Source organism: Gallinula chloropus (genome assembly GCF_964237585.1).
Source record: "Gallinula chloropus genome assembly, chromosome: 29".
Classification (NCBI taxonomy): Eukaryota; Metazoa; Chordata; class Aves; order Gruiformes; family Rallidae; genus Gallinula; species Gallinula chloropus.
In genome coordinates, this window is record NC_140114.1 from 2,076,232 (window position 1) to 2,090,557 (window position 14,326).

General features: G+C 65.8%; 1 protein-coding gene across 1 annotated transcript in view; it reads left to right on the forward strand.

The window, feature by feature from the left end:
- Window positions 1-9,675, forward strand: part of KIRREL1 (kirre like nephrin family adhesion molecule 1) — a gene marked incomplete at both ends in the record, with an annotated part of 30,285 nt that extends 20,610 nt beyond the window's left edge. Inside the window, 14 exons of the mRNA XM_084276557.1 lie at window positions 889-1,038; window positions 1,993-2,142; window positions 4,070-4,227; window positions 5,021-5,171; window positions 6,004-6,109; window positions 6,311-6,459; window positions 6,551-6,678; window positions 6,793-6,919; window positions 7,122-7,222; window positions 7,334-7,532; window positions 7,668-7,775; window positions 8,260-8,399; window positions 8,530-8,604; window positions 9,172-9,675. Of these exons, the coding sequence (XP_084132683.1) occupies window positions 889-1,038; window positions 1,993-2,142; window positions 4,070-4,227; window positions 5,021-5,171; window positions 6,004-6,109; window positions 6,311-6,459; window positions 6,551-6,678; window positions 6,793-6,919; window positions 7,122-7,222; window positions 7,334-7,532; window positions 7,668-7,775; window positions 8,260-8,399; window positions 8,530-8,604; window positions 9,172-9,675 (2,246 nt within the window). The remainder of the gene's footprint in view (window positions 1-888; window positions 1,039-1,992; window positions 2,143-4,069; window positions 4,228-5,020; window positions 5,172-6,003; window positions 6,110-6,310; window positions 6,460-6,550; window positions 6,679-6,792; window positions 6,920-7,121; window positions 7,223-7,333; window positions 7,533-7,667; window positions 7,776-8,259; window positions 8,400-8,529; window positions 8,605-9,171) is intronic.
- Between the last annotated feature and the right edge of the window lie 4,651 nt (window positions 9,676-14,326).

Genomic DNA, 14,326 nt, shown 5'->3' on the forward strand with positions numbered 1-14,326 from the left:
GGAGCTGTCAGGGAAGGGGGGGGGGGCTTTATTTTCAGGATCAAAGGCAGGAGGGAGCCCAGGCCCCCCTCCCCAGCTCTGTGAGGACATAGTACAAGCTGGCGACAAACCCAACGGGGTTGGGGTACCCCAGCTGTGGCTGTGGCCGTGGGGAAGGAGCGGGGCAGGCCGCCAGCGGCCTAGTCGTGCGGTGCCAGGCCTGAGCCGCGCTCCGCGCAGGCCGAGGCCGCGCTGGGGACTCCGCAGCTTGGTTATCCGCAGCTCGCTCATCCCCAGAAGGGATTCCTGCCTTTCTGCTCCCCCTCTGCTGCTGGGTGGAGAGAATCTGAATATTTTAGGTTATAAAAAACCCCAACCAACAAACCCCAAACTAAAACTTCTAAAGGGGGGGGTGGGGTGGGTGGAACTGGGCGGGGAGAGGCGGCTCCTCCGCCATGATGTCCCTCTCCCTGCTGCCCTCGGGGTCCTGGTCCCCTGTGCCCTGACCCAGAACACGCGTGTTGGAACGCCCATGTTGGCACATGTGTGTCCCCTCCCCCTGCTGTGTCCTGGTCGATACCCCGCTGGCCGCGTGACAGGCGCTGTGATGGGGCCTGAGATCAATGCCGGCTGCTGCACAGGGTGGGGGCTCAGGGGTGTGACAGAGCTTGGCTTGGGGGGGGTCCCCACACCCTCTCAGCTACTCCAAAACCTCCACACCCCCTCAGCTACTCCAAAACCTCTGGGGACCGCGTGTGGCTGTGGGGGTCCCCGGTGAGGCTGTGATGGAGGTGACTGTGGTGATGGAGCCGCTGGCATGATGGAGCAGTGGGTGCGGGGATGTGGGGCACTTGGTGTGGGGATGGGGGGCACCCAAAGCCCTGGCTGAGCCCCCTCCTCTGTCCCCAGTGGCGCAGACTCGGTTCGTGGAGGAGCCTGAGGACCAGACGGTGGTGGCCGGCCAGAGGATCGTCCTCTCCTGCGTGGTGCTCAACTACTCCGGGATCGTGCAATGGACCAAAGACGGCCTCGCCCTGGGAATGGGGCAGGGGCTCAAAGGTACCTGTGGGGTGGCTCTGGGGACGTCACCGTGGGGGTAGGGGCTGTCCCTGGTACATCTCCCGCTGTGCCACTTCCCCCTGACCCGTTTCCCAGCTCCCTGAGCGGCATCTCCAGATGCTGCAGGGCTGGAGCCACGTGCCCCGGGAGCGAAGCGCCGGCTGGGGCTGAGCACCCAGGATCTGCTGCCTCCTGCACCCACCGGGGTCCCTGCCTGCCCTGAGCATCCTGTGTCACGGAGTCACACACGTGCCAGGGGTCCCACATGTGCCAGGGGACCCCACATGTGCCAGGGACCCCACATGTGCCAAGGGACCCCACATGTGCCTGGGGTCCCCAGCTAGGGGTCCCACACATGCTGGGGACCCCACACATTCCAGGGACCCCACATGAGCCAGGGACCCCACATGTGCTGGGGACCCTACATGAGCTGGGGACCCCACACATGCCAGGGGACCCCACATGTACCAGGCTCCCATATGTCACAGGGGTCCCACATGTGCCAAGGGACCCCACATGTGCCTGGGGTCCCCGGCTAGGGGTCCCACACATGCCAGGGGACCCCACATGTACCAGGCTCACACATGTCACAGGGGTCCCACATGAGCCAGGGATCCCTGGGGTCCCCAGCCAGGGGTCCCACACATGCTGGGGACCCCACACATTCCAGGGACCCCACATGAGCCAGGGACCCCACATGTGCTGGTGACCCCACACATGTCAGGGACCCCACACGTTCCAGGGACCCCACATGTGCTGGGGACCCCACACATTCCAGGGACCCCACATGTGCCGGGGACCCCACATGTGCTGGGGACCCCACACATGCCAGGGACCCCACATGTGCTGGAGACCCCACACATTCCAGGGACCCCACATATGCCGGGGACCCCACATGAGCCGGGGACCCCTTCCCTCCATGCTGACCCCCCCCTCCTCGTGCTGTCCCCACAGCCTGGCCGCGCTACCGCATCGTGGGCACGGCCGACTCGGGCCAGTACAACCTGGAGATCAGCGACGCCGAGCTCTCCGATGACGCCGTCTACGAGTGCCAGGCCACCGAGGCCGCGCTGCGCTCCCGCCGCGCCAAGCTCACCGTGCTGAGTAAGGCCCCAGCCCCACACTGTACCCCCCCATCTCCCACTGTACCCCCCCATATCGAAGGGTCAGGTGTTGCACTTGGGCTGGAGGAATCCCTGTCACGGATACAGACTGGGAGAGTTGCTCCTGGAGAGCAGCCCTGAGGAGAAGGACCTGGGGGTCGTGGGGGATGAGGAACTTCCCCTGAGCCAGCAGTGGCTCCTGCAGCTGGGAAGGGCGATGGGATCCATCAGCAGAGGGGTGGCAGCAGGGACAGGGAGGGGATTGTCCCTCTCTGCTCTGCCCTCCCCAGCTGGAGTCCTGTGGCCAGAGCTGGGGCCCAGCACAAGGAAGATGTGGGGCTGTTGGAGAGGGGTCAGAGGAGCCACAGAGATGCTCAGAGGGCTGGAGCAGCTCCCCATGGAGAGAGGCTGAGGGAGCTGGGCTGGGGCAGCCTGGAGAAGAGAAGGCTGTGGGGGGACCTCATTGCAGCCCCCCAGTCCCTGAAGGGAGCAGAGGAACAGGAGGGGAATCAGCTTGTTAAAGGGTGGATAATGGCAGGACAAGGGGGATGGGGTGAAGCTGGAGGAGGGAAGGGGGAGAGGAGAGATTAGGGGGAAGTTCTGTCCAGAGAGAGTGGTGAGGGGCTGGAAGGGGCTGCCCAGAGAGGGGGTGGGTGCCCCATCCCTGGGGGTGTCCAAGGCCAGGTTGGCTGGGGCCCTTGGCAACCTTGTGTAGCTCCAGGGCTGGAGGTTGGTGTCCCTGCCTGTGGCAGGGGGGTTGGAGCTCTGGGACCCTTGGGGTCCCTCCCACCCCAGCCCAGTCTGGGATTCTCTGATCTCCTGCATCCCCTGAGCTGTCACGGGCAGCGTGGCTGGTCGCAGGCGCGGGCAGGGCTGGTGCTGGCTGCGCTGCTGCCACCCCCCTTCCCTCCAGCAGCCTGGATGTGCCATTATCTTTAATGCCTTAATCTATATTCACGCTGCGCCTGAGTTACGGGCCCTGCGAGTGCAGTAACTTTGATTTCCCTGACTTTTGTGCCTTGTAAAAAAATAAGGAAAGGAAAGAAAATGCTGGAGCTGCAGGGGAGGATTTTGGGGAGGATTTCTTAATTTCCACCACCCCCCTCCCCCTCCTCTTCTCCTTCTGGTGTTGAAATTCCCATTGGAAAGGCAGGAGATAAAAGGCCCACGAGCCCGAGATGTGGATGGGGTGTGATGCAGCTGCTGGAGCATCCCCACCCCCTGCACCACCCCACCCCCAGGCAGGGATGGTACCTGGGGACCCCCAGCCTGAAGGGGACACCCTTGAAGTGGTGGGAACAGCCCTGCCCTAAGGTCTTTGGGGTGGCACTGCCGAGGTTGGGGGTACCCAGGGGGTTCCCTACCAAGCTCAGTGGGGGTCTCCCTGCTTGGTGTGGGGCTCAGCTGAGGCAGGGCTGGGGGGTCCCAGGGTTCTTTGGGCATGGGGGTCCCTGGGCAGGGGGTTCCCTGGGCAGAGGTGGGGGCTGGGGACCCTCACTCCTGCCCCAGAGCCATTTCCCTTGTTGCCACTGGGGACGTTCCCAAACAGCTGAAGCCATCCCAGCCCATCCATCTCCACACGTGTGGCACGAACCCCCCTCCCCAAAAGCTCCCCTCCCTCCAAGCCCCCATCCCAGGGACACCCCAGGCCAGCTCAGCTCATGCCCCCCCACCCTGGCTGGCATCCACTTTCCTTCCCCACAAGAGCTGGTAACTCAGTGAGGGGGTTTTAGCTCTGGATGCAGAAGGGGATCAAGACCCCCTTGGCACCAGCCCAATGCTGAATCCTGCCCATGGTGCCAGGGAGGAGATCGACCTCCACTGCCTGAAATCACACCCCCTGTACCAGGGACACGCCGTGGTGTGGGGGTCTCTGCGTGCCCAGGGAGCCCTGGCACCCACCCCGGTGTCCCCTCTCCCCTCTGCAGTCCCCCCTGAGGACCCCACCATCGACGGAGCCCCCGAGATCCTGCTGCGTGCGGGGACCCCCTACAACCTGACGTGCCGGGCACGCAGCGCCAAGCCAGCAGCCACCATCCTCTGGTACAGGGATGGGCTCCAGCAGGATGGAGCCATCACCACCACGGTACGGGGACACACCGGGACCCCCGACCCCACATCCAGCCCTCCCACCCCATGCTGTGCCTCGGCATCCCTGGCACAGGGAGCCAACAGGGACTTCAGCATCCCTGGCACTGGGAGCCAACGGGGACCTCAGCATCCCTGGCATGGGGAGCCAGTGGGGGCTGTGGCATCCCTGGCACTGGGAGCCAACGGGGACCTTGGTATCCCTGGCACAGGGAGCCAATGGAGACCTCAGCATCCCTGGCACTGGGAGCCAAAGGGGGCTGTGGCATCCCTGGCACAGGGAGCCAATGGAGACCTCAGCATCCCTGGCACTGGGAGTCAACAGGGACTTTGGTATCCCTGGCACTGGGAGCCAACAGGGACCTCGACATCCCTGGCACTGGGAGCCAACGGGGACCTCAGCATCCCTGGCATGGGGAGCCAACAGGGACCTTGGCATCCCTGGCATGGGGAGCCAATGGGGGCTGTGGCATCCCTGGCACTGGGAGTCAACAGGGACTTTGGTATCCCTGGCACTGGGAGCCAACAGGGACCTCGGCATCCCTGGCACAGGGAGCCAATGGGGACCTCAGCATCCCTGGCATGGGGAGCCAACAGGGACCTTGGCATCCCTGGCATGGGGAGCCAATGGGGGCTGTGGCATCCCTGGCATAGGGAGCCAATGGGGACCTCAGCATCCCTGGCACTGGGAGCCAACAGGGACCTCAGCATCCCTGGCACTGGGAGCCAATGTGGACCTCAGCATCCCTGGCATGGGGAGCTAACAGGGATTGTCCCCCTCTCTTTGTCAGGAGGTGTTGGCTGATGGCAAGAGGGAGACGACCACCAGCCAACTCGCCATCAACCCAACCGACCTGGACATCGGGCGGGTGTTCTCCTGCCGCAGCACCAACGACGCCATCCCGGCCGGCAAGGAGACCTTCGTCAAGCTCAACGTCCACCGTGAGTGGGAGCTGGGCGGAGATGGAGATGGGGGGTTTGGGGGGTACCTGGGAGTGATGGGGCGCTTGGGTGGCCCCGTTCTGCGGTTGGAGCCGGGTCCCTGACGAGGGGATGGGGTTGGGGGATGGGGAGGTTGGGGGATGGGGAGGTTGGGGGATGGGGAGGTTCGCATTGTTGGGAGGGGATGGGGGAGGTTACCTCGGTCTCAGCCGGCTGGTGCCGGGGATGGTCGGGCTGGGACTCGGTGGCGAACACCGACCTCCAGCGGCAGCTGCGGGAAGGCTCCGCCGGGTACCCACGGCCGGCGCCCATGAAGGATGGGGGTGCGGGGTGCTCTCAGCTGGTACCCGCACTGGGTGGGGATGTGGGGTGCCCACGACCAACACCCACACCAGATAGGGATGTGGGGCACCCACGGACAGCAGGGATGCGGGATGCACCCAGCTGGCACCCACACCAGGCAGGGATGTGGGGTACTCATGACTAGTACCCATGGGCAGCAGGGATGTGGGGTGCACCCAGCTGGCACCCACACCAGGCAGGGATGTGGGGTGTTCATGGCTGACACCCACACCAGATGGGGATGTGGGGTGCCAGCACCCCATGAGGGGTGGGTATACAGGGTGCCCACACTGGGAAGAGACACAGAGCACCCACAGCAGCACCCACAGCAGGCAGGGATTCTCTGAGCATTTGGGACCTCCCTGGGTGGCAGTGTGGGGAGGGGGCGATATGCAGCCCAGACAGTGCAGGGCAGGGGGATTCTCCCTTGGTTCCCCCCCCTCCCTGCCCCGTGCCAGCGCCTGTGACGGCTCCATCCCCCCTCCCACAGATCCCCCGACTGTCACCCTGTCCATCCAGCCCCAGACGGTGCAGGAGGGCGAGAGGGTCGTGTTCACCTGCATGGCGACCGCCAACCCTGAGATCAAGGGCTACAGGTGAGGACCAACCCCCCCAAACCTCCTGGTGGGGGGGGGGGGGTGCCCCTTCCACCTCCTGGGGGGCCCCCCCACCCAACCTCCTGGCTGGGCTTCAGCATCGTATGGGGATGAGGTGGGGGGAGAGAGGGGGGGCTGGGAGTCTTGTGCACCCCCTGAACATGCCCACCTTGGGTCTCTGCCCTCCCCCCCCCAACTCAGGTGGGCCAAGGGGGGGGTGATCATCGAGGATGCCAAGGAGAACAAGTACGACACGCAGGTGGATTACACCTTCTTCACGGAGCCCGTGTCCTGCGAGGTGCACAACGACATCGGCAGCACCAACGTCAGCACGCTGGTGGACGTGCACTGTGAGTGGGGCAGCAACCCCAACACCATCACCCTCCCCTGGCACCCCTGGGCTGCTCCTCACCTTCTTCCCCAACCCCTCTACCCCTCCAGTCGCCCCTCGGATCGTGGTGGACCCCAAACCCACCGTCACAGACATCGGCTCCGACGTGACGCTGACGTGCGTGTGGTCCGGCAACCCGCCGCTCACCCTCACCTGGACCAAAAAGGAGTCCAACATGGTAAGGTCTGGGGGCTAAATTGGGGAGGGGGTGGTCCAAGGTTGAGGGGGAGGGGGAAGACAAAGCCCTGTACCCCCCCCCTTCCCTGATGCCCCCCCTGGTGTTTGCACCCAGGTCCTGAGCAACAGCAACCAGCTGTACCTCAAGTCCGTCACGCAGGCGGACGCGGGGCAGTACGTCTGCAAGGCCATCGTGCCCCGCATCGGGGTGGGCGAGCGTGAGGTCACCCTCTACGTCAACGGTGAGTGTCCCCCTCCCCTGGTGAGCAGCCACCAGCCCCCTCCTCATCCTCCCCCCCACCCCCACCCCGTGCCACCTCCTGAGCCAGGACACGGATGGTGTGATGCTTGTGATGAGTTGTGCCTGTCATGTGGCATCCCCTTCTCCCTGGGGAGTTTAGTCAAGCCCCCTCCCTTTCCTCCTTAACCCCCCCCCCTCCCCAGGACCCCCCATCATCTCGAGCGAGGCCGTGCAGTACGCGGTGCGCGGGGACCGCGGCAAGGTGGAGTGTTTCATCGGCAGCACGCCGCCCCCAGACCGCATCGTGAGTGTGGGGGGCTTGGGGTGCCGGGAGAGGGGGGTGCTGCTGAGGTGCAGGTGCTGACACAACCCCCACCACCACCCCCCTCCTCTCCCCCACCCCGGCGTGGGGCAGGCGTGGGCCTGGAAGGAGAACATTCTGGAGGCGGGGACGCTGGAGCGGTACACGGTGGAGAGGAGTAACACAGGCAGCGGCGTCCTCTCCACCCTCACCATCAACAACGTGATGGACGCCGACTTCCAGACCCGCTACAACTGCACAGCCTGGAACAGCTTCGGGCCGGGAACCGCCATCATCCAGCTGGAGGAGAAAGGTACCGCCGGCGCGGCGCCGCGGCCACGCCGCACCGCCCGCCGCGGGGGTGAGGGCAGGCAGCCCACCCCCACGGCCACCTCCTGGCAGCGCCCCTGTCCCCTGTCCCCAGCTAACGTCTCCCCGTCTCCTGTAGAAGTCTTGCCCGTGGGCATCATCGCCGGGGCCACCATCGGCGCCAGCATCCTCCTCATCGGCTTCCTCGCGGCGCTCGCCTGCTTCCTCTACCGGCGCCGGAAAGGAAGTGAGTGGAGGGGGGAAGGGAGGGAGGGAGGGAGGGAGGGAGGGAGGAAGGAAGGGAGGGAGGGAGGGAGGAAGGGAGGAAGGGAGGAAGGAAGGGAGGAAGGGAGGGAGGAAGGAAGGGAGGAAGGGAGGAAGGGAGGAAGGGAGGAAGGGAGGAAGGGAGGAAGGAAGGAAGGAAGGAAGGAAGGAAGGAAGGAAGGAAGGAAGGAAGGAAGGAAGGAAGGAAGGAAGGAAGGAAGGAAGGAAGGAAGGGAGGAAGGGAGGAAGGGAGGAAGGGAGGAAGGGAGGAAGGGAGGGAGGGAGGGAGGGAGGGAGGGAGGGAGGGAGGAAGTGTGGGGAGGAAGTGTGGGGAGGAAGTGTGGGGAGGGGGGATCTGCAGGGGGGGATTGTGGGTGCTGCCCATGGCAAGGGGTGCCACCCATGGGGTGGGAGTGGGCGGATGCTGCTGGTGGCCGTCCCCATCCTCGGTCCCACGTGTCCCCAAGGCCGCAAGGACGTGACGCTGCGCAAGTTGGACATCAAGGTGGAGACGGTGAACAGGGAGCCCCTGACGCTGCACGCGGATCGCGAGGAGGACACGGCCAGCGTCTCCACGGCCACCCGCGTCATGAAGGCCATCTACTCGGTGAGGGGCACCCCACAATGAGGGCTGGGGGGGTCACCCCATCACCCCACAGCGCCCTTGCCCGCCCCACGCTGGGGGGGGATGGGATGGCGGAGGTCTGAGCGCGTCTCTCCCTCCCCCTCTCCCGCAGTCGTTCAAGGACGACGTGGACTTGAAGCAGGACCTGCGCTGCGACAGCGACACCCGCGAGGAGTACGAGCTCAAGGTCTGGGGCTGGGGTGCAAAACAAGGGGCAGGGCCCCCTTTTTGTCCCAAATGGGGTGGCTGAGGGGTGCTCAGCGGGGGGGGAAAGGGCTGGGATTCAGGGATCTGCTCCCTGTGGAGCCCCCACAAGCTCAGGGAGTCGAAAGGGCTGGGATTCATGGATCTGCTCCCTATGGAGCCCCCTTCAAGCTCAGGGAGGGGAAAGGGCTGGGATTCATGGATCTGCTCCCTATGGAGACCCCTCAAGCTCAGGGAGGGGGGAAAGGGCTGGGATTCATGGATCTGCTCCCTACAGAGACCCCTCAAGCTCAGCAGGGGGAAAGGGCTGGGATTCATGGATCTGCTCCCTATGGAGCCCCCTCAAGCTCAGGGAGGCGAAAGGGCTGGGATTCATGGATCTGCTCCTTATGGAGCCCCCTCAAGCTCAGCAGGGGGAAAGGGCTGGGATTCATGGATCTGCTCCCTATGGAGCCCCCTCAAGCTCAGGGAGGGGAAAGGGCTGGGATTCATGGATCTGCTCCCTACGGAGCCCCCCCCCAAATCTCCTGTCATCCCCCTCTCCTCCCAGGACCCCACCAACGGCTACTACAACGTCCGCGCCCACGAGGACCGCCCGTCGTCCCGCACCGTCCTCTACGCCGACTACCGCAACCCCGGCCCGGCGCGTTACGACACCCGTCCCCCTTCCCGCCTGTCCCACTCCAGCGGCTACGCCCAGCTCAACACCTACAGCCGGGCTCCCACCTCCGACTACAACCCCGAGGCAGCGGCGGCGGCAGCGGCGGCGGCGGTAGCGGCGGCACCGGGTCCTGGACCCCCTCCCGGTACGGGGGGCGGTGAGACGGCGAGTCAGCTCTCCTATGAGAACTACGGGGGTCACGCCGCCTTCCCGGCGGGTGCTGGTTATGCCACCTACCGTTTGGGGTACGGGCAGCCCCCCGGTTTGGACAGGGCACCCTACGACGCCTACGACCCCATGGGCAAGTACGCCAGCGCCACCCGCTTCTCCTACACCTCCCAGCACTCGGACTACGGGCAGCGCTTCCAGCAGCGGATGCAGACGCACGTCTAAAGGGGGTGGGGGGGGATGAAAAGAAGGGGAGGGGGGGGGTACGGGTGGTGGGGGGGTCCATAGGTACCTCACGACTGTCCCCTGATATTCAGGGGTTCGTCCTCACCCTCCTGCCCAGCTTCTCTTCTGGTGGTTGGACTCTATGTGCTGCCCCAACTCCCTGTTCCCCCCCCTCCCCAAACACACCCAACTGGGGGTTGGTGGTAAGTGGGGGATGTGGCCCCCCTCACCCCCACCCACCCACCCCCCCCCTTCAGCCCCCTTAACCCCCACCCTGAGTCTCTTCGAGCTTCCACTCATCTTTCTGTTCGGTACCTTCCTGGAGGGAGAAGGGGGGCGGGGGGGGTTGGGGAGCATCCCAACCCTGTGCCCCCCCCCTCCCCAGCCCTGGGGACCCCCCCTCAGAGCCTCAGCGGGCGCGGGCGGCTGTCGGGGCCGGCTCTGCAGCCCCCGCTGTCCCACCACCCCAGATTCCACCCCCCCACCCCAAATCCACGGGGCCGGATCCTTTCCCTGATGGGTGTCATTCCCCCCCCCTCACCCCCCAGCACCCCCAAGCCAGCACCTGCCAGGGTAAAAAGGGGTGCACTGGAGCTGCCCCCAGCCCCCCCAGCCCCACACCCCCCCGGATTGCCGTGCTGTGTGTGTACAGTCGGACACACACCACACCTGGACTCCGGTGTCACCCGTCCCCGGTCCCTGTGCCTTCACTGCCACCAGCCCCCCCACCCTCAGAGCCACGAGCAGGGGGGACCCCAGGGGTTCCCAGGGGGTCGGGACCGGTGAGTTCAGACCAGCAGAGACCCCCCCCTCACACCCCACCCCCCCCAAAACGCACACTCGTAGCTCTGGGACAGGCAGCGGGGGTCCCATCCTGCTGTCACCAGCCCGGTCCCCAGTGACCCCGTGGGGACACGGGGGGGGGTCCCCATTATGAATGTATATGAAGATGGGAAGCCCCCCCGCCCCCAGTCACCAGGAAGCCCCCCCAACTCCAGCACCAAGGGTTTGGAGCCACAACAAACCCAACCCGAGCAGGAGCCAGTTCCCCAGTTCCGGGGACTGGGAGTTACTGGGAGTTACTGGGGGACCTCGATCTTGCTGCTGGGTTGGGAGGAGTTTTGGGGGGTGGGTGGAGGTGTGGGAGGGGGTTTTGGCTGGGGAGACCCACACACACACACACACACCTCAGTCACCCCAGGGTTTGGTACGAAATGCCCCCCCCCACCACCCTGATGGGCCCCCAGGTACGATTTGGGAGGGTTTGGGGGTGCCAGTGTAACCCCAACGGCACAACCTTGGGGGGGAAGGGGGGGGTCCTCTGCTCCCCCACCCCTTTCCCCCTTATTCCCCCCCCCCCAGCCCCCCAAAAAAGGTACTGTCAGGACGGGCCAATGCCTGGGGGGGGGTGCTGAGCCTGAGCCTCTGCCTGCAGGACTGTGTGCCATGTGCAATGGTGCCTGATTTAACCCCCCCCCCCAAATCCTCCTCACCCCCCCAGCCCACCTCCTTTTGGGGACACCCCCCACCTTGGGGAGTGGGGGGCGGGGAAGGGGGGGGGGGGGCTCCCGCCCCAGGTGCTGCACCCCCACATCAATAGCAATAGCCACAGCGGCAGCCCCACCCACCCACCCACCCCCCAAAAAACCACCCCCCACACCCCCCAAAGCCGCCCCCCCCCCCCCCCCCCCGGGTGCCGTGAATCAAAGCTGAAGCTTTAAATTAAAACACACACACCCCACCCCCCAAAAACCTGGGGTGGGAAATGGGGCCCCCCCAGGAGCCCCCCCCCCAGCACTGGGTGAGCGGGTCCCTTCCCCACCATGGGAAATGGGGCCCCCCCAGGACCCCCCCCCCAGCACTGGGTGAGCAGGTCCCTTCCCCATCTGGGAAATGGGGCCCCCCCAGGACCCCCCTGGCCCCAGGTGAGTGGGTCTGTTCCCCAGCATGGGAAATGGGACCCCCCCCAGGAGCCCCCCCAGCACTGGGTGAGCGGGTCCCTTCCCCATCTGGGAAATGGGACCCCCCAGGGCCCCCCCAGCCCCGGGTGAGCGGGTCCCTTCCCCACCATGGGAAATGGGACCCCCCCAGGACCCCCCAGCCCCAGGTGAGCGGGTCCCTCCCTCACCATGGGAAATGGGGCCCCCCCAGGGCCCCCCCAGCCCCAGGTGAGCGGGTCCCTCCCTCACCATGGGAAATGGGGCCCCCCCAGGAGCCCCCCCAGCACTGGGTGAGCGGGTCCCTTCCCCAGAATGGGAAATGGGGCTCCCCCAGGAGCCCCCCCAGCACTGGGTGAGCGGGTCCCTTCCCCAGCATGGGAAATGGGGCCCCCCCAGGACCCCCAGGCCCCGGGTGAGCAGGTCCCTTCCCCAGCACAGGCTGGTTTTGACCCCTAGAGACACGTATCTGTGATCCCCCAACCGACCCCCCCCACCCCTTTTTTTTGGGTTTTATTTTTCATTTTCCTTTTTTTTTTAAATATTCTGTACTATATTTTTAGTCTCAAACACGATATATTATATATATTTAATTTTTTTATATATATATATAAATATAAATGTTAAAAAAGGGTGGGGGGGCCTGAGGGTCTTTGTTCTGCATGGGGACTGGGGAGGGGGGGTGAGAGAACCACGTCCCCCCCCAAGGGACAGGGTGGCACAAGAATGAGGTGGGGGGGGGAGAGAATGGGGGTTTTGGGGAACCTGGGGTGATGCTGGTAGAGGGTTTGGGGGTTGTGGGTGCTACAGGGATCCCTTGGGGGACACTCCCAAGCCCCAGCCCAGCACGGAGCAGCGGGCTGGGGGCTCCAGGCCTGGAGGTTGGTGTCCCTGCCTGTGGCAGGGGGTTGGAGCTCTGGGTCCCTCGGGGTCCCTCCCAACCCTGGCAGGGGGGTCGGAGCTCTGTGACCCTCGGGGTCCCTCCCAACCCTGGCAGGGGGGTTGGAGCTCTGGGACCCTCGGGGTCCCTCCCAACCCTGGCAGGGGGGTTGGAGCTCTGGGACCCTCGGGGTCCCTCCCCACCCTGGCAGGGGGGTTGGAGCTCTGGGACCCTTGGGGTCCCTCCCAACCCAGCCCAGGCTGCGATTCTACGACCAGGCCTCACAGCCAGGCCCCGGCCCTCACAGGCCCCAAGGCCAGGCCCCCGCCCCCGCAGCCTCCACCCTTGCCCCTTCCGAACAACCCCTGCGGCTCTCCCGAGCTCTCCCAGCCCCTCCGACCCCGACCTTCGCCCCCGCCCCCGCCCCGGCCCGGCCCCTGCCCGGCCCGAGGCGGCGGCGCAGGGCGGCGCCCCGCAGCCGCTTCTATTTATAACCTCGGCAAAGCCCGCGCGCCTCCCGCGCGATGGCGCCGCCGGCTGAGAACGAGGCGCGGGGGGTGTTTTGGCTTCGGCTGCCCTCTCCTTGCGTCATCACTCGGCGCCGGGGCCTGGGGGGGGTGTTTTGGCTTCGGCTGCCCTCTTCTTGCGTCATCACTCGGCGCCGGGGCGGGGGGGGGCGCTGGGGGCTGCTGGGCCTGGGGGCTCTGGGGAGCCAGGACGGGCCCTGAGGCCTCGGGCCAGGGGCTCTGGGGGGGCTCAAGGCTTGGGGGGTTCCTGGGGGGGGCAGGCAGGGCGTGGGGGTGCTGGGACCCAGGGTGCTGGAGGGCCCGGGGGCTGAGGGGCTCTGAGGGGGCTAGGACGAGTCCATCGCTCCCAGGACCCGTCCATCACTCCCAGGTCCTCTCCATCATTCCCAAAGCTTCTCCATCATTCCCAGGACCTCTCCATCATCCCCAGGACCAGTCCAGCATTCCCAGGACCTGTCCATCATCCCTAGGACCAATCCATCATCCCCAGGTCCTCTCCATCATTCCCAGGTCCTCTCCATCATCCCCAGGACCAATCCATCATTCCCAGGGTCTGTCCAGTCTTCCCAGAACCCGTCCATCATTCCCAGGACCTGTCCATCATCCCCAGGTCCTCTCCATCATTCCCAGGACCTGTCCATCATTCCCAGGACCTCTCCATCATTCCCAGGACCAATCCATCATTCCCAGGACCTTTCCAGTCTTCCCAGGACCTGTCCATCACTCCCAGGACCAATCCATCCCTCCCAGGACCTCTCCATCCCTCCCAGGTCCTCTCCATCATTCCCAGGACCCGTCCATCATTCCCAAAGCTTCTCCATCCCTCCCAGGACCTCTCCATCCCTCCCAGGACCAATCCGTCCCTCCCAGGACCTCTCCATCCCTCCCAGGTCCTCTCCATCATTCCCAGGACTCGTCCATCATTCCCAAAGCTTCTCCATCATCCCCAGGACCCATCCATCACTCCCAGATCCCCTCCATCCCTCCCAGTACCACCGGGCCCCGTTGCTGGGCTGCGCTGCGCATCCCCCCCACAGCCCCCCCCGGGGTAACCCGGGTACCAAACGCGCTCGGTGAGGGACAGAGCAGGGTCGGGGGGCGGGGGCTGGCTGAGCAGCCGCAGCAGCAGCCGCAGCCCCCTCCCCGCCCCCTCAGCACCCCCTGTCCGCCCCCGGGGGCAGCTCCCCGCCGGGCTGGCGGTGCCCCCCGGCCCCGAGCGGCGGGGCTGGGCCGGGAGCAGCCGCCTCGCTCCTCCTCCCCGCCGCTGGCTCTGCCCACCCGGCTCCCCGGCGAGGCGCGGAGGAGGG